Source organism: Megalops cyprinoides, chromosome 14, assembly GCF_013368585.1.
Source record: "Megalops cyprinoides isolate fMegCyp1 chromosome 14, fMegCyp1.pri, whole genome shotgun sequence".
NCBI classification, from domain to species: Eukaryota; Metazoa; Chordata; class Actinopteri; order Elopiformes; family Megalopidae; genus Megalops; species Megalops cyprinoides.
Window position 1 is genome coordinate 25278866 of NC_050596.1, and position 23863 is coordinate 25302728.

Sequence of the window (23863 nt, forward strand, 5' to 3'; positions counted from 1 at the left end):
TCTCTCTACTGTAGTTGAGCCGCCAAACAGAACTGTTGTGGGAGGACAGGAAGTGGTAACACCCTGACTGTGGCTGCGCACACCTGGGGAAGACCAGGCACCTAAGTCCCAGGGGTCTCTAGGCTGATTGTTAATGTGGAGGCCCAGGAGTCACGTCATCACTTCATCGCGGTCTGTGAAACTTGAGATTTAGTAGGTGCTGCGCTCATTTCTCACTTCAAAGTCTCACTCCCAGTGAATTTGAACCGTTTCTACAAAACAGCAGTTGCTAAGATCCTACTGTGAAAATTTTTGTTGCAGAACAAATAATTTCCGCAAAGCTATCTGTGTGTGACTTTGCCATGCAGTGTTCTTGCTATGTTTAAACTGTGTGTTTATTTTTGCAGTAAGTATTTTTTTAACTGTGTATTTTATCTTAAAGAAGAGTTATGAGCAAAGAAAGAGTTCTGTGTGTGTGTGTTTTGCGTGCATGTGTGTGTGGGTTATTCATTCTTTTTTTCTGGTTTTTTTCTTTTTTTTATCTGAGTTTTTTTCTGTGTTTTCTTTTTTTCCTGTATGAAAAAAGCACAGACAACATTGAAAAAGTCAGTGCAGACAACAGGTACGTATGAAACAGTCCCTCTGCGCTGACTTGGCCGTATACTTCTGGGTCCAAACGAGGGTGGGCATCCCAATCTGAGATCGTCATGTGTCCCATCCACCAGTGTCACCACCTGCCAAGAGGCGGCGGCGGTGGTGGGGCAGGGGGACCTCCAGATTACACCCCCTTCCCAAATTGGCTTTCTGACCAGAAGGAGGGCCATAGTCCTGTTCCAGTAAAGACAGAATTACTCCTGTTTTGCCAAGGGGGCGTTTCGAGGTTCCTTTGGCCTTACTCCAGGAACAGGCTTGAGAGATATGTTTGTATGAGTTTGCTTCGTAGTGGATTTTGCCCCAAAAATGAAAATCCTTACAAAAAATGAAAAGCAGAAGGCCTTCCCTTACATTTCAAGTCAGCAATCATAAAGCCTTTTTTTCAGATTTCAGTTTTTTTCCATATTCTTTGCCGTCAGTGCTCGATAGCAGCTACTGAGTTTCACTTGTGCATGCGGCAGGTGGTTCATATCACCATATGTGCACGTCCTCACTCACAAACGTAAAGCAAAAGTTTAGTGAGTTTTAAGACATTTTAGCTCAGAGAAAAAACAAAAAAACTTTTTTTTTTCTTAAAAAAAGCAGGAAAGTGTCGCTGCGTAGTTGTTAGGTTGCCTGTGAGCTGCCAGGCGTGAGGGTGAGAGAGAAGATCGCCCCCTAGGGGGGGAGCGTGTGGAGTCTGCACATGCCCCTGGCTCCACTTCTTCAAGGTCCCGATCAGTGTCCAGGGGGTGGGGCGTCACTTTTGCGTCACTGTTTTGGCCACCAGCTCCGTTGGTCTCCGTCATGTGAGCTTGGCTATGTTGTGTTCGTTTGTGGTTGTTGTTGTGGCGGTTGGCGTAACTGCAATTGATGGATTATGTAAAGACCCTCGAGAGGCAAAAACAGAAGGACTTCACACTGAAAAATGATGGGAATGATTTTTAACCAAAGCAGTATCCCACCTGACTTGCTAAGCGCTAAGCTTGCAAACATTTCGGCGTGTGTATCACCTTCTGAGCGCTCTCTGGGTTTTGAGACAAAAAAAAAAGAAAAAAACAAAGAGGTGTACAATGAGATCAGCAAAATCGTTTGGCAGTGTCTGACTCCCAGCCCCAGCTAGGCAAGGCATGGCTAATCGGCTGACGAAACCAGGATGGTGGGCTGTTAGAAAAGCTCCGCATTCCTTTCAAACCGTCTCCTCGGTCTCTTCCCTCCACGCTGGCGACGGGTGCCGCGGCGGCCCACCAGGCGCTGTGCTCCCATATAACGTCTCCGCAGGGGCCTTCTCCTGGTGGTACGTGCAAAATGCTGACGTGTTGTTCGTTTTCCGCCCCTCCTCCTCCTCTTCCTCTCCTCTCTCTCTCTTTTTCTTGTTGTTTCTCTCTCTCTCTCTCTCTCTCTCTCTCTCTCTCTCACACACGCATTCACACGCACTCAGTCTCAGATGTGTCTCTTCATGTGTAGGGCCAAGTGGTCTGACCGAGAGAAACACCTGAAAGAGAGAGGATGGAGAGGCTGTTAGGAGGGTGGCATTACTGGAAAATAAATATACCAGGACTCAAATACAGGAGGTGACTGTTTAAAAAATTGATAGTGTCATATTATCAGCATCACTATTATAAAGATCATATTACTGTGACTTTTTTGTCAAAATACATTTAAAAATATTGCAGAACATTTCACAAAATTATATTGAAAAATATTTTCTTTTACATATATGTAACAATTTGAATAGGAAAATTGATAGTGTTTGATATGGTGTATAGTGGTGTATATTTTGTTATGTCTGAAATATATACCCCTGAAATATATCAGATGGAATAATTGACGGTACATTTTTAATACAAATTTAACAGATATTTAATATTTGATTGTATTACAGCCCTTGATTGCCAAATATTCATTTAAGGACTGTAAGGCAACCCAAAAGATGTAGAAAGGCAGTCTCAGACAGAGAAAGAAAAACCTGAACCCAACTCTCACTCCCAAACTTTGCAGTATGTTAGACACGGCTTTGCTTTCTGATATTTGGCATCAGGGTGTCAGAGAATCACATTTAGCAGTGGCAGTTATGGCCATTGTGCTTGTAAAGAAAATGAGCAGTGAGTTTTGGAAACACAGCGGCAGATCAAGATTAATAGGACGCACAGTTTAAGAGCTGGGTGAGATGGGGATAAAACACTGATGGAAAAACATGAACACAAAGAATTTAGACAGCACTGGAATCATTACAGGGAAACTGAATTGACTTGGAGGATTATTTTTGCTGCAATTGATTTGTCTAGCTATTACAGCAGTAAAATGAATGGTGAGTGACATGTTGCTGAAATATTTGTAGTTAAAAGGTCTTGTGTGCTTTACTTTTATAGTTCTATAAGGATTACTTTATTCCATTAATGCACAGATAGAAATTAATCATAACGGTAATGAATGAGGCCAAAGAAATCAACATATACAAAGATGAAATGCTTGCTGAAAATCCATTTTGCCTTTGGCTATATCCATTATTAATTGGCAAAACTGAAATGAAAATTGCAACAGTGACTTTTCCAATAAACAAGCTGCATGGCTGTAAGAACTAACTTGCGCAGTAAGGGGGGATAAGGTGGAGACTGATTAAAAAGATGCCCTCAAATACTCTGGTTTCTTTTTCCTGCTTTCTTTTTCATGCCCTCTCTCTCTCTCTCTCTCTCTCTCTCTCCCTCTCTCATCCCTCTCTTTCTCTCTGCCTGTCGGTTTCTGACCCTTTTCGGATAAAAGCAGGACAGATGCAGGTTGCCGCTCGAGACGTCTGAATGAATTAGCATCACTCTCTCTGCGCTGAAACAGAGGGAGGGTGGGATACAGTATCGCCCCCCACCCCACCCCACTCCCTCAGTGTCATACCTGTCTAGGCGGGGAGGAGGCCGCAGGGAGAGTGAGGGGTGGCAGTGGTGAAGGCGGGGCGGGGCCACGGCCGGACAGATGGCCGTACGAGCCGCTGCCAGGGGCTCGCCACACCAGCTGGCACACCCCGGTCCCTGTCACCCACCTCCCACCCCTCCCTCTGGCCCTGCTACCCCCCCCCCTTCCCCCGCCCCCCCCGCACTGCAGGGGGCCCAGGCTTGATTAGGCAGGATTAATGACGGGCTGGTGGGGGGAGTTTGACGCACTGTATTTACTGTTAAACAGCCCTGAGACACAGAGGAGCACTGCGGCTTCTCTCTCCCTCTCTCCTCCCTGGCCCTCTCATTCTTATGGAAATGCAGGCTCCTCCTGACAGCACAACAGTGGATTCCCCAAGGTGTCTGAACAGGCTGGATCAGAGGGGGGGAGATCTGGCTGTTTGTTTGAAGGCACATTTTGCTACCAGATGCATAAAAGCCTGTTTACAGGGGGAAGGAGGATGAGTTAAGCTAGTCTAGCCACCAGCCTCTTCCGTTGATGCTGGTGTCGAAGGCATGGTCCGCTAATTGGGGTGAGGCAAGTATTTTGCCCAAAGTCCCATCCATATTCAAAGACAGATCCCAGAATTCACAGCACTGTAGTTTTATAGGAAACCCACATTTCTAACTCCTTTGACTCCCAGTAAGCACCCTTTTTCTTCCCTAGGCTGGCGAGGCCTCTTTATTCTCTTCATGTGGGTCTCCATGCACAAATACCAGCACCCCCAGTTGGATTAGTGGAATCCAGCAGGACTGTGGAAGGTTTACATGTAAACCCAAACTATAGGGGAACCTGGAGGGTCCAATTAAAGCCCCACGGAGTGGATGGAGATTGCTTCATAGCTGCAGTGCACAGGTTGAGGGCTTTTTCAAATCCCAGTCTAGAGGGTCCTATAGCTTTGGTGCCTTTGCCACCATTATAGAAACAGTGCACTTGTGTCCTAACCAGCCCGCATTAGCCAATACCTGGTGTCTATTTAGTCAAATAGAGTAAAACCAGATTTGACTGTGCCTTCTGCTGTGTGCTTAGCAGTATTTCTGGCTTCAATGTGATTTGCTGTAGAGCATTAGCCATAGTAGCAATACTGTCTATAGCAGTGCTATTCAACTGTCCCAGAAGGCCACAGTCCAGCAGGTTCAATCAGACAAAACAATGATGTTTTCAGCTGGGTTTACGAGAACCCGAGTGGAACGGAAGCCTAGTCTATACTGCGGTGCAAAGGCCGCTCACTTTCTCTCTAATTCGGTTGGAGTGTCTGCGGAGTCGGTCTGGGTCCCTGACACGGGAGTAGTTGAGCGGATCAGTGACGCTCCTGCGCTTCTAGGAGGGTGATGAAGAGCGCCGTGTAATTGCAGTTCCACCTGGAGCACGCTCAGTGTGTGTCTCTCGAGCGCCGCGGTGTAATTGCGGGAGTGGGGAGTGACGGCCTCCCGCTACTGTCACTTGACGGCCTGTCACTCAAAGCCCCTCTAAATACTCCACTGAAACCCCCCCCCCCCACAACCACGACTTCTGCTGATTCTACCCCTGCCAGACAAAGGACAAGCTCTTTTGAGTGTTGAGGGGTGCATATGGACGTGTGTGTGTGTGTGTGTGCGCACGCACGCGTGTCTCACCTGTCGCAGTGGTTACACTTGAAAGGCTTGGCGCCGGTGTGTTTGCGGTAGTGCCTGGTCAGCTCGTCGCTCCGGGCGAAGCGCCACTCGCAGCCCTCCCACGAGCACTTGTAGGGCTTCTCACCTGGGCGGGGATGACAACAAACACGTCCTCGTCACAATCAGGGATCCACGAATCACATGGCTCCTACAGCACTGCTTCCAGCACTTTAAACCAGTGCATTTTACTCATTGTACCCCAGCATCTTTGCCAATGACTATTACCATTACCAATGACATTACATTATACAGCTGCTTAAAAGATGCCCTTCACCCAGAGCACTTAGCATATCTTACATCTGAAACATTATGCATTTACGCTGCTGAATATTTACTCAAGCTATTCAGGTTAATTACCTCGCTAGATCAACAACAGTTCCCCATCCAGGGGCCATTTAAAACATCAAATTAATTAACCTGTGAGCGAAAGTGGTTTCATTCTCTAATATATGAACCTACTTTATTTGTTTCAGTAAATCAGTCTAGTTGAATATCCATTCCGAGAATTGCCCCACAAGTACAACTTACTGAACACACGACAATGGCCATCATGCAACATTTCATCTGCCTACTAAATTGACCCATTTAATTTAGTAGGTAAATTAATAATTAACCATTAATTTATCATCTAAATCTTGTTTTTTGAAAAAGCATTCTTCACTCCTGTCTGATTATCTGAAATTCAAATGAAGTCTTTCTCTGCAGCTCAGCAGATGGGAAAACTGATATCCATTGTTCTGCATGCTGCATTTTATTTTCCTGATAAAAACCTCCTGCTGGCTGGAGGGAGGTGTCCAGGCCCTGAGGTGGCTCTTCCCCAGGAACAAGCTTAGTGGGGGGGGTGGAGCTGAATTGAAACAGGGGGTGGTAATGATAATTAGGCCAGTAATGACACTTAATGGGAAGCGATACTCCACTTACAGTTGGCCAGCTGCCTCTGTCTCTCCTGATTGCCGTGTCCACCAATCTCCCTAACTAGACCGGAGCATCATTAAAGTGAAATCGAAGCGGCTCAATTGAAACTGTATTTGGGACAACAAATCAAGCACATAAAAGGGAGTTCCAGTGGGATATAACAAACGTAAGGCCCACACTGAGGTGACACGTTAAAATAGGCCTGACTGTAGTAAAACCCAATACAGTCCCGCAGGGTGAGTGTTGGAAGAAATCAGCTCTGAGATGTTTTTGGTTGAAGAGTCCTCTCTCCTGTAGTAAAGAGTACCTGTCCTTATTCTTATTCTTAATTATTTCCTACCTGCACAGTTTGGTTCAATATCCCTCTGGGAATAATGAACTTAAAAGTATGACTAAGGAAGTTTCATTTTTTGCTACCCAGTATAAGTCATAATACCAGACAAAGAGCAATTGTTCTCACTGGACAGCCCTTTCTTCGTGCTAGTATATAAAATCTTACAGTCAGCATTTTGCTGGTTTATTATGGTGAATGTGGAATTAACCAATTGTTTGATAATGAAATCAATATCTTACCAAAGAGGTACAACTATTGCAGAAAAACAGAAACAAAATAAGATATGGGATCTATGAATATATGAAAAAATGAATCTATGGAAAAAAATACAGAAATGATGGTTAAACTGACTTTACATGGTTGTAAAGTCAGTTTAAGGTAAAAATCTTACTGCTCATTGTTCAATGACTGAGGTCTGGTGAGACAAGGCTCTTTTACAGCATGGTGAAGATGTTTTGTGGGGATATCCTGGATTAACTGCCCTGCTGTTGGCATATTTCTGTAAATCTTTCATGATGCAACATGCGGTAAAGGGTGATGCGGCGTTGAAAGGAACAGGTGACGTAATGCAATTTGGAATGGGAGAGTAATCTTCTCATCTTCGTCTCTTTTGATCTTCAGCTCCTCTCAGTGAGAGAATGCGTGTCTTTGGAAGAAGAATCCCCCCCTTTTGAAATTAAAGCTGTCCGCATCACTTCTCATGTTGTGTTTGTTCTGCACACACAGGCCTGGTGCTGAACAATCTGTTGTGTACAATGGGACGGTAGTTCTGTTACAAACCAGATAATTTTTTTCTGAAAGTACAATTGATATGATTTAATTAATGATAGCCCCTGGTTTCCTTCAACATGAGATCTTTGCGTAATTGTGATAAAAAAATCTCTTGATGATCATAAGAGTCTTAAAATAAGGAGGAAACCAGAAAGAAGGTAATGGAGAACATAAAAGAACATGAAAGCACTTAAGAAAATCAATGTTGTATAGTTATAGTTATATAAATAATGTAAGTAGTGTAATTAAGATACAGGTAAGATTTTTTTTAATCTGAGAAATGGGGGTAGTCAGTGAGGTGCTCAATGTATGAATATACTTTTATGGAGGATATTTTTCTTGCCATTACAAAGATGTCTGTTTATATATATATATATATATATATATATATATATATATATATATATTTAAATTCAAAATTGTGAGCATCAGCGATTTCTCCTTTTCTCTTAAGTCAATTCTGCTGAAGGTCTGTACAGCCAGAATATCAAGGCACCTTCCTTTAGGGAATTGAACATAAAAAAATCCTTGTAAAAAGAAGTAGCCAAGTGACTCCAGGCGTTTTATTTGCTGGTTATTGCGCTCTTCCACTTTGCAAACCTGTGGCAGATAATATCCCCTAGTGCCACTCTTTCATCTGTGCCTGTAACGTGGGGCTCTGAGGCCTGCACTCAGTAATTTGGTGAGTGGTGGAGACGCAGGTGTGAGACAGTGCAGGACTCACACCCCACTCCCAGTAATTGGCCAGAGACTTCTCCCCTCATCCTCCTCAACCCCCCCTCACCCCCACCCCCACCTCCACCCCCCAAAGGTCCAACAGCAGCGAAGCAGGCTTGGTAGCGCACCCACGGCAACCGCAACACCAGCCAATTATATCTTGGGGAGGCAGGGATGCATGATGCAGTCGCCTAGCAACCAGGCCGAAAGAGAAACAGAGGAGACAGCAGTGCAGCCGGCTGAATCCGGCACCCACGGACACCCTGCGCCACCAGCCAATTATGGCTTGCGCTAGCAGAGTGTGATGCAGTTGCCTGGCAACCCAAACCGAGGGAGGATGGGTTGGTTAGCGGGGAGGGTGGGGGTGGGTTGCTTGGGGGGCATTATGGCTGGGGGGGGGTTGGGCTCACAGAACATCACTAGTGCAAGCTGAGGCTGGAACCAAGAGCAGCAAATCATCAGCCAATTACCAACTCTTGCCTGGTGCTGATGTGGTTTCCTAGCAACTGCCCCCCCCCCCCCCGTACCAGCCTCACAGGTGCCAGAGCTGCAGTTAATTACATTTCCTCAGCCAACTGGAGATACAACAAGCCATTATGATCTCTGAGCTTGTTAAAATTACAGGGTAAAAGCCATTTAAGGTCCATTATTTTTTTTCCTGAAGTTTTCCGATTCTGGGTGGTGGGCAAGTGGAGCGAAAGAAAGACACATCCTCTGCCCCCCCCCAGAAAAAATCCATTGTACTGTTCCTTATCTGCCAGAGCAACGCCATTCATAAACCCGTGCAGGACCATGTCATTTCCATGCAGACTACTTAAATCCAGCGCTAATCTTAATCTTACTGTGTCAGTAATTTATGAAAATAATAACCAAAAAAGAGGATTAGGCTAATTACATCTCTGAACTCGTCTGGTAATGAACAAGTGGGGAGAGAGCGTGCGGCGATGTGTCTTCAGGGTGTTTCCCCCCCCCCCTTCTTCAGCAACAGAATGGTGTGCAAGTGCTTGCGTCAGTGTTAGAAATGATTGTTACTGCTGCCGCCCGCCGGAATCTGCCAAGTCAACATCGAGCCTTCGGGAGCGAGATTACTGGCACTTCGGCTTCGTCACGGCAGGTCACCGGGTCGCATTAATGTGTGGCGCCCGTCAGGTTCAGGAAGGGGACAGCACCGCTGGTGGCTCGAAAAGGCTGTTAGCGGGACGTAACCGAATTAACAGGAAAGAGCCGTTTAGTCCAGTCAATCCATCAATCATCTCGTAATTATTCACTCCGCCGGTGGGTTGAAGTGGCGGTGCGTGCGGTTACGGATTGAGACTGAAGTGAATGAGAATTAGAGGGGTTTCCCTCTAGGCTGTGCTGGGTGAATAACTGTATGCCTCTCATATTTACATCCAAAAAGTGGAGGATCAGAGGACTGTGCCCACAGAACAAGCCAGCTGTTTTTGTTTCTCCTTCAGAAACTAGTATCCTGTACTGAATCATGAGCATGACAATCAACATGACTAATTATAAACCCTACAGCTGTTACAGAAAAGCATATGGAGGACATAAATGAGCCTTTATGACCTGATTTCAATGTACAAAGACTGCTTTTAGACTTCAGGCTTTTGCATGCTCTCTACACACATTTACTTAATCTTTACACACATTAATGCAATCATATTTTTTTCTGGATTTTTTGGGTTGAAGTCATCTGATGAAGGTTACCACAGGTGTGTCACACCTGGGATTTGAACCCAATGACCTCTGGGCCTAGAGTCCAGCACGCAACCCGCAGCAGTCTGGCGGATGTGTTTCCTCACCTGTGTGGGTTCGCTGGTGTGCCTTCAGATGTGAGCTCTTAGTGTAGACCTTCCTGCAGCCGTTGAACTGGCAGCGATGGACCCTCTTCTTGTTTTCCGGGATGTCCCCCCCACTGAGTGCCCCCACGCCCCCTTGTTCCCCGTCACTCTGCTGCCCCCTGCTGGACGGAGAGGAGAGTGCGTGGGCGGCCGCCAGGCCCCCCGACTTCCGGGGCACCAGCTTGAGTGTGAGAGTGCCATCAGCGGTGGCGGTCAGCGTCTGCGTGGGTGGCTTGACGAGGTGACGCCCCAGCTCCGGGGACGAGGGCGGCGTTAGGGAGGTGACGGCGGCGCTCAGCTGGGCCGCGCTCACCCCGCTCGCCCCCTCCTTGGCGCAGGTGTCGGGGGTCTTGGCGGTGGCAGCGGTGGCGGCAGGCGTGGAGGGGGGTTTGGCGGGGGAGCTGGCGAGCAGGGGCGGGGGGCTGAGGCTGGGGAGCAAGGGGTCCATCAGGTCGTCGTCTCCGTCGCCCTTCAGGAAGGCCGGTGTCAGGAGGCAGTCCAGCTCCTCGTCGAAGAGCTCTGACAGCCGCTTGGGCTCCGTCTGTAGGTACCGCTCCAACTCCAGGCAGGTCTGCAGAGAGAGCGCAAAGGAGAGAGAGCAGGGTCAGCACACAGCTGAGAACCCCCATCCGGCATGGCCTGTGTCCCATACCATCCTTCCGCAATTGACCTCACTACGACAATCACAAAGTGACAACGTTGATTTCGCCCCATCACCCCAATCTAATTAAGTGTATGCCTACCCCATACCCCTAATATCAAAACCTTCCTGCAGGCCTCCGTGTTTTCAGAGCGTCTGAAGACATAAGAACGTGGTCAGAACATAAGAACGTGTCCCAAACGTCACGAAACCCTGCTTCCACCTCGTTCACCCACCATGTCCTCAGCATCATTCCTCTTCAACGAACCCGAGAGTGAATTCTGATGGATTTCACCGACCAGAACACCTGCTCTTGCAGGTCTTCAGAGATGGATGATTATAACGTGATTGATGGCGGTTGCCGGGCTGACGCTCTCCGGAGCTGTGAACTGTACTGGCCTGAATTTAGCGGAGCCTGGCTTTTCAAGGAGGTGAAGTAAACCAGCCGTGGACTTTTATTTTGCCGTAACAGGGAGAGGACAGATTCTTTACAAAGCTATCAGTCCAAGGTTATTTCATTTATAGCAGACCCTCATGTCTTCACTTCGTCTCATTTCCCCAGAAATAAACCATATTTGCACAAACAAACTGTCTTAACCATATGACCACAGAAAATAAGCCATGCGTCTTCTTTTTATTTGGGAAACATTGTGGTTCAGCCAGTGGATAATAACACACAGCTCATTAAATATCTATTCAGCAATCTAGTTTTTTAAAAAAAAAAAAGTCTGACGACATTTTTTCTTTGTCACAATGGCTATGGTAGTTTGGATAATAGTGCGTGCCCTTTGGCATTTTGCAGCTAAGCTGGCACTGAGGGAGCCGGAGCAGAACTGTTCCAAACCTTCAGGCCTCTGTATCTATTCCATCAGTGTAAATTATTGCTGCCATAGTTCCATTATCAGGACTTAAAATGTGACAGAATGCGTCGCAAGCATTTATAGAACTTCCCTTTTTGTTCTTATTCCACGGAAAATAAGAAACACAAATTCGGCTCGGCATCTGTCTCCTGGTGATAAGCGTGGCTTTTCAGTTTTTAGAAGAATGTCTGCTATTTCCAAGAGAGAAACACATTTGCATATGAACATAAATCAAAGGCTTTCCAGGAGACTATTTCAAATGAACATTGCCGAAAAGCATTACTTAAATAAAGTGCAGTATGCAAACAAGAAAGTCTTTTATAATGCAGACATTTGTGCAAAGGCAAGTCAGTGCTTTTATCTGGCAGGGTAGTGTGATATGTGAACACTTAAATTTGTTTTAACAATTTGTGTATGTAGTGCAATGTCCAGTCAAGCATGTGAAAGAAACTCAATGGTATTACCCTGCTCCCCAAAATTGCATTGATCATTTCTAATACACTATAGAACCAAAGCTGCAAGCAGTCATGTTCTTGCCAAATGGCAGTTGACTAGGCAGTTAAACATCTTTTTTTAAAATCAGTTCTCTGCTTGTTGGCCATGTGATGCTGTAATTTCTTAACGAGACTTTGAAACTAGACATGCTCAAACAGAACATGAAGTTGATGAATCACACAGATATTTTAAGAGCCATTCATTAATTTACTTTCAACAGTTCTGTGCATAAGCATGAAATAATATACCTCACATATTTCTGATGTATGAAGTATGATGTATTACAGTTCAAATTCCAAAAAAGGAGGAATTAATTTTAATGTCAAATAAGATGCAAATATTGCAAAATACATCCATTTTTTACATGTTCATATATGGTTTTATGTAAAGTCAATCCAAAATATATATAGTTTTGATGACAAATGTGTTGAAGCACTCTGTACTATATTCATGAACATTATCTGACACAGCACTCCTGCATTTCCCTAAGAGTTTAGGCCAGTAGGAAGGTCAGCCCAGAAAATGTGGCTAGTCTGTCAGACAGGTTGGTCTTGGCTGGACGTAGTCTGGGGCTGTCGCCAGTTCTACATTGAAAATCTTGCTCAGTCATCAGCAAGGCCATTGAACTGCTGAACCAATCACAGAGCAGAAAGGTGTGACTTGTGGACAATTGAAGGTTCTTTGAGGAGCAGAAGCAGCACAGGCAGCACTTTCAGAATTCACAACGTCCAAATAAAGGAAAGGACCCATGAACTATTCCGTCCGTCAAAGCAACCTTGCAAGGCCTATACACAGATCCTACAATACAAACGTAATCACATGCGTAGGCCAATGTTACAGTCAAACGAACTCCTATTCAAGACAGAATTGAAACTGTCTTGTACCATTTTAGCTTCTCTACTATTACCATTACATCTGCTACCTTCAGTGTGAGAAGTGTGGTCTAGTAAGACAAAAATACTGGTGCTGTCTGCCCTGCGCTTTGTCCCTTTCAAAATAACATTCTCACTTAATGTCTCATATTTCTTCTGCACAGCAAAGGGAATATTATGTGAGCTACACTCTACATGGCAAATTACGAATTTCAAGATTTTAAGAATATATAATCCTGTCATGTCGAACTACACTGTATATTGTACAAAATACGTCAATTGTTACATATGCACAATATGTAATAACGGACACACTCTATGAAATATGCATGTTGCACACAATGAATAATTTATTTTACATTGCATTCATTGTGTTAATATTAACTGTAATAGTAAATTCTTCAATGTATGCATAAAAGGATGTATATCCCACATGGCTTGATGTATTTTCTAATAGTAGCTGTGTATTTTCACACAAATGTAGTACTTATATGAATTACAAAGACCGTGCTTTGATCAATACCAACAGTAACTGTGGGTCCTGCTCAAGGCCAGAGATGTAAGTGATGCATTATGAGGTGATGATGGGACAAAGAACTGGTGAAAATGAAAACCCCATCACAACTGTTATTAGCGCTTACGGCTCAGGCCCGAGCCAGACACAAAGGGAAAATGATCACCGATATCCGCCTCAGTTACTCTCCTTGTCTCGGCTCTCTGAGCAAGATAATAAAGTCAGCACATTATCTAAACTAACGCGTTTTTGTATCTCCGCCCAAATCTCTGAAAATGCATTTTCTCCCCCCCATTTCGGAATTCAAATTAATTTTTTCATACAAATAGGTTTTAATTAAAGTGCTTTGGCTTTCATCAGATGCTGTTTGAAGCTCTACCTCTTGATGCAAAACTGATCTCTCTCTCTCTCTCTCTCTCTCTCTCTCTCTCTCTCTCTCTTTCTCTCTCCCAGCGCAGCGTGCGTTGATGAGTAATTAGCCACTCAAACGACCCGGCGAAGAGAGACTCTTTATTCAGCTAATTTGCTGATGGGACGCCTGTGTGTAAGTGAGTGAGAGAGCCAGAGAGATTGTCTGGTGACTAGTAGCCTGCGTGCACAATAACCCCCGACTTCTCTGCAGAAAAGCCCCTGGTGGTGCTAGGAAAGGGGTCTGTTGCATAGGGAAGTGAAAAAAACCTTCCTTTCCTGCAGCTGTTTTATACCCCACATCTCCTGCCCCCCCTTCTATTACCAGGACCACTCAGCAGTCATGCACAGAGTCCGCCGATGGGCCTGCGAGGAGACAGGCTATAACATGTTATCTCCCCTCCCCTCCGGTACACATAACAATTACCCCAAGTGCTGTAACTCTGCTGCAGCTATCATCGCCGGCACATTCATGAGATCATAACCGTCCCCCTGTAAAATGAAGACGCTGGCCGTAATACATTTCCGAAACGATTTCCCCCTGTTTGCTCAGCCCCGCGGACTGAGAAGCGAGGGCGCCTGTTTTGTGTGTGCTTTCCGCGGGGCAATGGGGGGGTGGGGGAGGTTGTGTGACGGGGGAAGGAGCTTTCGGTACCCGCTGCACCATTAGCTCCGTAACGACACAACAATTACCGAGGCCCTGACAGAGCCGCCCGTGAGAGAGAGGTGACAGGTGACTGCGATTGGCAGCGGGAAGGCTCAAATCCTTGCCTCCTCCGAGCGCCTTTGTTCACAGACAGAGACAGAGACAGAGTGAGAGGGAAAGAGAGAAAAAAAGACAGAGGGGGAGGGGGGTCTCAGGTATGCTGTCACCTTCCTGCCATGTAACATTTGCACCATCACTGTGACAGGTTTACGTCACTCTAAGCTGGAGGCCAGGGCACGCAGACGAACACGGATAGGATTTCATGGATTTGCTCCTTTTTCTGAATCTACCAATTCCAGGGCCCGACAGCCAATAATGTCAGCTGCCCAGCATTTGATTACTGGGTGAGTGACTGTGGTGGGGTGAGTGGATGGGGGGTGGGCGGGCTGAGGTGAGCGTGTATGTGTCAAGGGGGGGCAGGGGCGACAGCTGCCCTTACCCAAATTCATCCACCCCAGGCCGCTTATCTTCCTACACTCCCATACACCCCTTCCCACAATCCTCTGAGCTGCTAACATTTCAGGGATACAGTTATAAAAAAAGGGCTAAAGTGCTACAGGGCTACAATGCACCTATGTGTGTGTGTATGTGTATGTGAGTATTTGTGTGTGTGTGTGTGTGTGTTTGCTGCCCTAATTGAAAAACAGTTGTAAAACCAGTCCACTGAAACCTCTTCAAGGCTGATTTCAAACAATAGGTAACAACAAAAGGAGAGAGAAGTGGCTCAATAAAATGGTCAATGGACAATGGAGAGACACTGATCTGAAAAGTCAACATGTTTCGGCACGACACAATGCCGAGAGCCCGGCGACTCTCTTCGAAGTTCTGCTCGATTCTCGTTTAGGGGAGAACTGAGGCGCAGAAACCAATTGACTTGTTCAGAGAGAATGAGGACAGCTCGGTGAAGACAGTTTTAATTCCCTCGAACATGAGCAGGAGATGCAGCTGTGGACGGCCGCCCCACCATGACTCAAACCTGTCTGTGCCGCTAAGTGTCTAAAGTTTTGTCAACAAGAGACCCATCGCCTGACATTTGCTCACTGCAGCTATCATAACACAGCTTTTGGGCAGATCTGCCCCGTTCACAGCCCTAATGTCCTGCCTTTATTTGTGTGACATAAAAATATGGGAAGAGCTTTCACAAACAGTAGTGGACTGTCCACTGCTCTCTCTCCCAATATAAACAATGAAAGATATATCCACACCCACACACACACCAAAAACCCACACTATCTCACACCCATACGCATGTATCCACGCATACACACTCTCTCTCTCTCTCTCTCTCTGCAGAGCCCCAGTAAAGTTGCAAAGAAATTCCCCCTAAATCGCCTACCCATGGCCCTTCAACACTCTCTGATGAAATTTTAATAAACAGTCTGTGATGGAGCAGCCCTGCTCAGACACTCCTGCTGTGTAATTGCCTCTTTCTCTCTTTCCCTCGTCTCCGCACCTGTTTTTCCTCCCTCTCTCCCTCCCTCCACTGACTTACAGTGGCCCACCTCCCTCCGCTATGGCCCACCCTCCCTCCCCCTTAAACCCCTCACAACCCCCCCCCCCCCCAACACCTCAGCACACCCCCCTCACACGCGCTCAGACAGCAAACCAATTAGCACCCGAGCACTGTCTCTCCCCAAACGCCACCTGACCAGGCTAATAAAAACAGGTTATAAAAATAAATTAACAGAGCGTAGACATAGGCAGAAGAAAAATGCAAACAGCTGTTAACGGAGACAAGGCAGATATGCCCTTTTAATTTTGGGGATAATTTAATCTCTTTCCCTTGGCCCCCGGCCACTGGCACAGGCTGGCACTGGCTTGGCTCGGCGGGGTTATTTGTCAGGTCGGGATGCTTGTCCTCCACCATGCGGCATTTGTCGACAGCAAAAAATATTGCGCTTGCTGCATAAAAATCCATTTCGGAGAAGCCAGAGACAGTATAGCTGTGTATGGCAGGTTCTCCCGCAACCAACAAAATTGGCCTCAGGATCATACGACTCCACACAGGATATTTCTGCTTGTGTTATAATCTTGAGCCTGAACACAAACTGAATTTTATATGTTGCTACTTCTTAAATTTTTTAAATGTCAAAAATTTTTTTCAGGGCAATTCCATTTAAATGTTTAGCAGCAACACAGATGTTTGCTACGATAATGTTTTATATTTAATAACTGAACATTAAACATTTATACGGGTAGCACCTCCAGACTATAAATGAATACCCTAAATTTGAAATTAGAATTTAAACGCATTTGTACACAGGTAAATGCACATCACGCACAGGGGAAATTCGGTATCGAAACAAACATGCACACAACCACTTACTGACCACCGACTCGCAGTGAACACCATTCACAGGCGACACACAACCGACCACCTGACCCCGCCTCACGGGTGTCCGCCTCATTGCCTGCACTGCGTGAAACAACAGAAACACCCAATGCGAAATCGATGAAGAGGATGAGGAGATGGAGGAGGTGTGTGGCCTCGTTAGTGCAAGAACACACACCGTGGTAAGGACGGGGGGAATTTACGGCCTCGTTGGGTGATGTCTAAAAATAACCCCCCCCCCCCCGGCACCTGCGCCGAACAGTCGGTAACTAAAGATGTCAAACCGCCGGTTCCAAGCCGACACAAGGACACGGGCGCTATGGGGATGACCGATGGCACTCAAAGGACACGCGGCTATTAGCCAGAGGCTCCAGTGTTAAATGAATGATAGGGAGGGAAAGGCAAAAATAGACCTTTGGGCTACACAGCAGAAGAGGGCTGCTGTGAAAACGCTTGCCGTGGAGCTCTGGGAGCTTCCTGGAATGATGCGAGCCTTCGCTCATTTTGTTTCTGCTCTGGTGTTTTAGGCTGCACACTTCACCTCTTTCGGTGTTCAAGTGTGAAGAGTGAATGGAGCTTGTGCATCAGTGAAGCACTGTCCCTGCCATGTGGTTCAGAGACCACAGTGATGGTTCTGAAGCAGGATTCAGCGTGGCTGAGATGCATGGAATAATTTTGCCTGCACAGAGTCTGTAGTTCTGGTCAACACCACATTTTATTCAGATAGTATATGTTCAGCAAAAATGCAATAATAACTTAGCTAACGTGTCACTGCAACTTTCATGTATCTCCTCTTTGTGTGTAATAATGTAGACGGCTAAAGTTGGATTCGAGGTGATCAAACTACACGTTGGAGTTAAGGTGGGATTAATGAGGAAACATAACTACAAAAACTGCGGACTTGTTGTACGTATTACATGGGACCCTCTGCTTTACCCCATTCAAATGGAATAATGCCAGCTAGCCTATAGCTGTGTCGCTCAATGCTGTGCTACTCCGTTCTGCCTCTCTGGACACTGTGATCCGGTCTCTCCATGGCCAGGCAAGAACCGGACTCCGGTCTTCCTGCTCATTTCCTCTCTGCATGACCACACTGCACTGTGGGGGCAACTGGGCAGGAGTTCAACCACAAATGAGGAAAACACTTGCTGGTCTTTTCCATGGCAGTAGCTCTGGAACTTTTTTCAATTAAGGTTCCAACAAGCGGCAAGTCTGGACCTCCGTCACAAAGAGACGGACCACAGCGCTCTATTATGACAAGGTCTTGCAGGGCCTTACAATGGAGAGCAGTGCAAACTGGTATAAAAAAAGCTAAAATGTTAATGCAATATCACAGGAAGCCAAGCATAAACTCATTAATAAGCAGCGCCGTCATTCCCAGAGATGTGCTGAGACCTTCTGACTCATTGATTGCCGATAACAAGAGCGGGTGACGACTTAGAAATGCGCGTGTTTACAACTGAAAATTATCTTTTGCAATATTTTTCATGGTGGCTGAGAGTTTCTGAGAAAGATGCCGACCGTAGCTAAATCCTCTGGCTTTAAGAACAGGCTGTGTTTGTGTTGGGAGGGAAAAAGCGTGCAAGATCAAATTTTTATTCACAGACGTATGCGCCACACTCGGTAAAGCACATTTCCTCACTAAACGCCGCCCTCTGATAGCCTGCTGGTAAGGGTCTCTGAAGGAATGCATTATGTATGTTAATAATTGGATATAAAACAGCATTCCTGGTAGCGTATCAGTCAGAGATCAGCTCTTTGAAGCACGTTTTGCCAGGGGAGGCCGCCCTGGCAGGCAGCGCTCGTGGCGTTCCCTTCCCGGATAAGGCTGTGATCTTCGCTGAGGACCCGAGTTGGGGACCTTGCCCCTTTGTTCTGTTGTCTGGACAGGTGACCGGGTTGAAACCAAACCAGGGGCTGCCGCAGACAGAGTAACCGAGGGAGAGCGGGGGGTGATAGCCTAAAGCATGGCTGTTTACTTCCGTGATAAAGCGCAGTCTGAACGCTTGACAGGAGACCCCTTTCATCCTGTGCATTGTGGTGCAACTACAATTTATACAGTGCAGGGGACCCAAAGATCAGTGTGCCTGGGGTAAATGGAGTGGAAAGGAGTTACTCAATACCTCCCTCCCCCCCATGCCAATACTCAAGCATCCGAGGGGAACTACAGCTTGCTCCTGCAGCATTCTGCTCACATAAAATGGAACGGAATACACTGTAAAACAGAAAAAAACTACTGCTGCTGTGCTCAGATGCATTGCAATCCTTATCTTATTCGCAGAGCCTTGTCTCAGTCCCAAGGACGCTTGAATCTTACGTGGTTTGAAATCCATTTTTTCCTCTGGAGCCTTTCGGCGCTGATTGAGGTACAGTACTGCTGATCAAGGGCACAGTAGCAGTGTCCTGTCTGGGAAGTCAGTCTGTGACCCTTTAGATCCAAAGTCTGTTACACCACCTTGCCTCCCATTCACACACACAGAGGCCGAGGAGCAATGGACGGGAAGGTCCACTCCGCTCCACGGTATTTTCAACCAGAGGTTGACGGGAGCGTCCGATTAGCCGGATCTCCAGAGGGCATCTGCGGGACAGGACGGGGGGCTGAGAAGGGCGGGGTCAGCCGACAGAGGAGCCCTCTGCTCTCTCTCTCTCTGCGGGATTCCTGCTGTGCCACGAACCTGCCACAGATGGGGTCAGCGCAGTCACGGACAATTAAGCTGAGCAGCGCCCAGAGGGACGGGGCTGCGCAGCTGACTGTTTCAGAGAGGGGAGCGTGCTCTGGGCCCCGCGTGCCGCACGGGTCACGACCAGCCCCGCCGTAACAGCAGGGGGAAAAGCTACTCACAGCTTTCCTCAGACAACACCAAAAAAAAACCCCCGAGAAAAAACAAACAAAACATGGCTGCCTTGTCTAACAGTTACTCTTATCAGTAGACCGTTTCGACAACAGTCGCTTGTCAACCAGGATTCAGGGACACCCATTTGACTCTTTCCACAGCCTCCTAGGGAATTCTGAGCACCAACAGAGCAGAGGGCAATGCATTAAACCAAACAGATTCCTGATGAATCAATATATTTGAGTGGTGACACTATAGAGGTTTTTCATACTGCCCTTTGTCCCCGTGTCCCCTGCTCCCCTGATCCCTCCCAACCCACCTTACTGACTTTGGCCTTGACAACAACATACGGCTGAATCTCATGAATAAGTTCAATTAGGACGGTTGTGTCAATCCTCCTTTTTGGTGCGTAGGCGGCATTGTGTGGCCATTGTGTACCCTAAGCACCCTCCCGGTTCTCCTTGGGGCGGCTAAATCCGCATGGGTCAGAGGTCAGCGCGGGGACAAAGAGCAGGAGAAAGGCCGGCGTAACCCCACACAGACGCTTTATCAGCAAACGTGTGTCAGGCGCACAATGCCCTCTTGATCCCTGTCTTCAGACCATGCGACCCCCCCCTTTCCTCCCCCAATGTGCACACCCCTCACACTTGACTCAACAGGGGTCTGGGATTAAGGATGAACTTGCACTGAGGAGAAAGCTGTCCTCAATTGCCATGCTGACTTTGGCCAATTTCCATCATATATTTCCACATTAAACTGAGCAAAGGCTGAAATGACTTTCACTGTTTTGCTGGCTAACAAAATCCTACATAATAATCATTCCCATTAATTCAACCGATATGTACAGTTATGTTTGGGACATAAATGAGCAGCACCAAAAAGTACTCGACAAAGCAGTCAGCCCCCTTCCTCAGAGAAAAAAGCACCCTGCTGTGTTTTTTGATTAAAAGCAACTGAATTTCAGCAGAGAACGGGCTCAACACTTCACACAAACAACTCAGCTCAAGTTTCCTGATAAGCGTACGCTCTCAGCCACGGGGGCCACGCAGAGAGCGCTAACCTGCTAAGCTGGCCCGCTGACAGACGAAGTAAAGGTGTTGAGATGAACGTGCAGGGGAGGCCACGAGAGGAAATGAGCCAAACGCGGGGATAATCCCGCAGACGGAGGTGGCGGCGGCCCGCTCCAGAGAGCGCATCCCCCAGTTCCTCCCTTTAACTGGATTTTTGGCGAACGGCTGTTTATCCGTGTACGGGACGGCTAATGGCCGCCGGCTGGCAGCGCTGGGGTAATCTAATCAGGATGCAAGCGATTTTCATTAAAACCCGCTCCGGTCGGGATTACTCCCCGGCACAAGCCGATTGAAAGGGGACACTTTTAAATGGGGTTAACAGCTTGTTATGAGATCGGGACGGCCGCGCGCGTATCGGGAAGCCCATTGTGCCATTCGCCAGGCTAATCTTCATTACTCAACACAGTGAAAAGGGAGAACGGGGCCCGGCCGAGAGACAACGGGCAGAGACAAAGGAAAACAAGGGGGAGATAGTGGGCTGGGGGGTTGTGGTGGTGAGGGGGGCGGGGTGGGGGGGGGGGGGGTGGATGCAACAAAAACAGCCATGGTAGGGGGTTGGTGGAGGACAAAGGAGAGGGGAGAGAGAGAGAGAGAGTGAGAGGGTGCAGCGATAGAGGAGTGTTCTGTTTCCCGGGCAGTGGGGTCCTCTGGGTGTTGTGCTGAAAGCTTTGGTTACACGCCGCCGGCTCCAGGCCGCGGAGAGGCCACGGGTGTGCCAGATACAGCCTGGATCAGAGCAGTCAATCTGAGCACTCACTCCATTTACAGTGACAACACCATTAGCAGAGCGGTGTCGCGGGCCCACACGTGGTCCCTGGACAAACAATGCTCTCCGCCCCAAACAGGATGGGGAGGAGGGACCGACGCGGCTCTTTCTGGTACTTTCTGCACCCCCCCCCAGCCCCAAAACAGGATCATCTTACCCAACTGCAATGTTGAACCCAATCATTATGTTTACAAAGCTGACACTGAACACTGCTCTCATATCAGAACCAGAGGTTCCCTCCCCCTATTCTGACCCTGGGTCAGTATCCATCCATTTTGTACAATGTTTGCTGTTTAATTGCACTGGGAAAGGTGATACTAGAGCACTTCAATTTAGGCCCTAACTGGAGCTCAATGGGCTCTCTGGGCCTACAGATTCTTCCGCTTGTTTTGCCTTTTGCATTAAAATGGGGGAATGCGTTGAAAAGCTGCTAAAACTACTCAGCCATGACAGTGATGGGGTGAGGGGCAGCGTTCCAGAACCCTATTATGTCATCATGGTGTGCCTGTCCAGAAGGCTTTGATTTACATTGCTCTGGTCATGGAGGCACTGGTCTGTGCACTATGCTGCCTGGCACTGGCTTGGTTTGCGCTGTGCTATGGGTCGCTTGGGAAAACAAAAGGAGAGGAACTGATTGTGACGGCCCTTTATGGGCTTATCGCTCCCAACAATGGGCTCCGTGGCCCCACTTCCTCTCCCAAAGATGCCCCTCCTGAGACTCCAGGGATATCCACTGTTTTCCAGCCTGGGGTAGCTGCCAGGTCAAACTCAACCAACCTGTAGCAGTAAGACCGACTAAAAGCAATGAGAGGGCTGTACTCATACCTCTGCAATTGTCTGCTCTCTTTGGATTTGGGAGACCTGAGGATGCACTTTAACTTAGTTAGGTCCTTTTGATTTTTATCTGGTGAGAGCCCATTGTTCACAGTAAACAAAGCTCTTGAATTGTGGGTGGGACTGCGTCAGGTTTATTTTGGAAATCTGTTTTTTCCAAACGTCATTTAAATGGAAACCCTGAATGCATTCATTCAGCTAACAACTGAGTTACCAAGTAGAGAGGAGCAGAGATGGGAGCTCAATAAATTTGCATGGCTTCGCAGCCCAAATGAAAGCGTCTAAAAAGGATGCTCATTGTTCTTGTTTTAGGACAAGCCTGTCGACCCCTAAAGGATGCTGGCGATGACAATACTTCAGGCATGAAGGACACATGTTCCTCTCCGCTGATATTCTTTCCTGCCTTTCCACTACACTAAGCCATTGGCTCAGGCCGAAACTATTTGCCCCCTCAGGCTTCAGGAAATGGGACAGGAAATTACACAGGTAGGTCAGACAGGATGTGTTGCGTCCCCGCCAGCCAATAGGACGCCTGCGCCCTGACTCAGACGCGGGTTATGCAATGTCACCTGGCCTCCATGCTCCTGACTCCTTGCTCTCCGATGAAAACAAAGATCCGCTCCTGAGGATTCTGGGAAAGAGGTAGGTTGGGCAAGCATGGGCATGCCACACTCTGTAAAACCCCTCGTCACATATTGTCCTGACATGAATGATGCGATAGGATGAAAGCAGGAAAAACAGACTCATCCCCCCCCCCCCCCCCCCCCCTTCCCCAGACTTTGTGCAGGGATTATTCACGCGCCAAGGCTTTCAAAACAAAACGGGAGTACAGATCAGCAAAGCCGCTTAAAAATTTAACGACTTGCGTGCTTCTTTCTGGGGGCTCCCTGGGAGAGATGAGAGATAGGAGAGACTCAGCGTTTCTGCTCGACGTGATACAGATGCACGCAAGGCTGCTCCAGACCAATTCTTGGCACCTGCTTAGGCGTCTCAGTAAATTGAAGTTGCAACTAAAGTGCACGTAAATAGCTTTTTCATCCCCACTCTGTCCTCTTTAATTATCCTCTAGAGTAGTAATTATAGAGATTCAGAGCACAGCCACTGTTTTCAGGCTGACAAACTCATTCACCTTTCTTCTACCTGACTTTTTTTTCCCCCTCTCTCTTCGCAGATGTAAACTTAGACATCTTTAAAACTCCTTGCCCCGAGGCAGTTTAGTACTCTGCTGAAAAAAAACACATTTTTTCTCTCTCTCACGTTAGGTGTCAAGGTGCTGTCTGTCTGCAGAATCACCAGAGGCATGGAGACAATAGGGAGCGTGATTCACACAGCGGAATATAGCCACCAAACCACGGGTTTCTCCGTAAGCGAGGTCGCCGAATGGAAAAACGAAACGAAAGTCCGGGAAAAAGCAAAGTGAAACGGGCAGCCCACTTCCTGGCTCCACCCAATCCGAGACAGCTGAGGAATGAAATGCGTGCTTACACTCACAGCATTACTTTCTGTTTCTCTCTCATCTTTTCTGGAGGCAAAAAAAAAAAAAAACCTGCTGTGAATTTTCCAAATAAAAACCACAGCGATGATGAAGAGGGGGAACTCCTGGGACCTGTTAAGAAATAGGACTGAGTGAGCCTGAAAAAAATCGCAATAAAGAAGAAACGTGGGGTATCCCATAATATCACAGCCCTGTCTTTGGTGATATCTGTTTACTGTTGATCCCTTTGTAGCAGCGCAAAGGCAGGGGGGATAGCAGAAAATG

The 23863-nt window shown here is 47.2% G+C and overlaps 1 protein-coding gene across 1 annotated transcript in view; it reads right to left on the reverse strand.

Moving 5' to 3' along the window:
• Nucleotides 1-527: 527 nt before the first annotated feature.
• klf7b (Kruppel-like factor 7b) overlaps nucleotides 528-23863 on the reverse strand; it is a 35954-nt gene continuing 12618 nt past the window's right edge. Inside the window, exons 2-4 of the mRNA XM_036545190.1 lie at nucleotides 9735-10344; nucleotides 5157-5280; nucleotides 528-2107 (exon numbers count right to left, since the gene is read on the reverse strand). Of these exons, the coding sequence (XP_036401083.1) occupies nucleotides 2056-2107; nucleotides 5157-5280; nucleotides 9735-10344 (786 nt within the window). The 3' untranslated portion in view covers nucleotides 528-2055. The remainder of the gene's footprint in view (nucleotides 2108-5156; nucleotides 5281-9734; nucleotides 10345-23863) is intronic.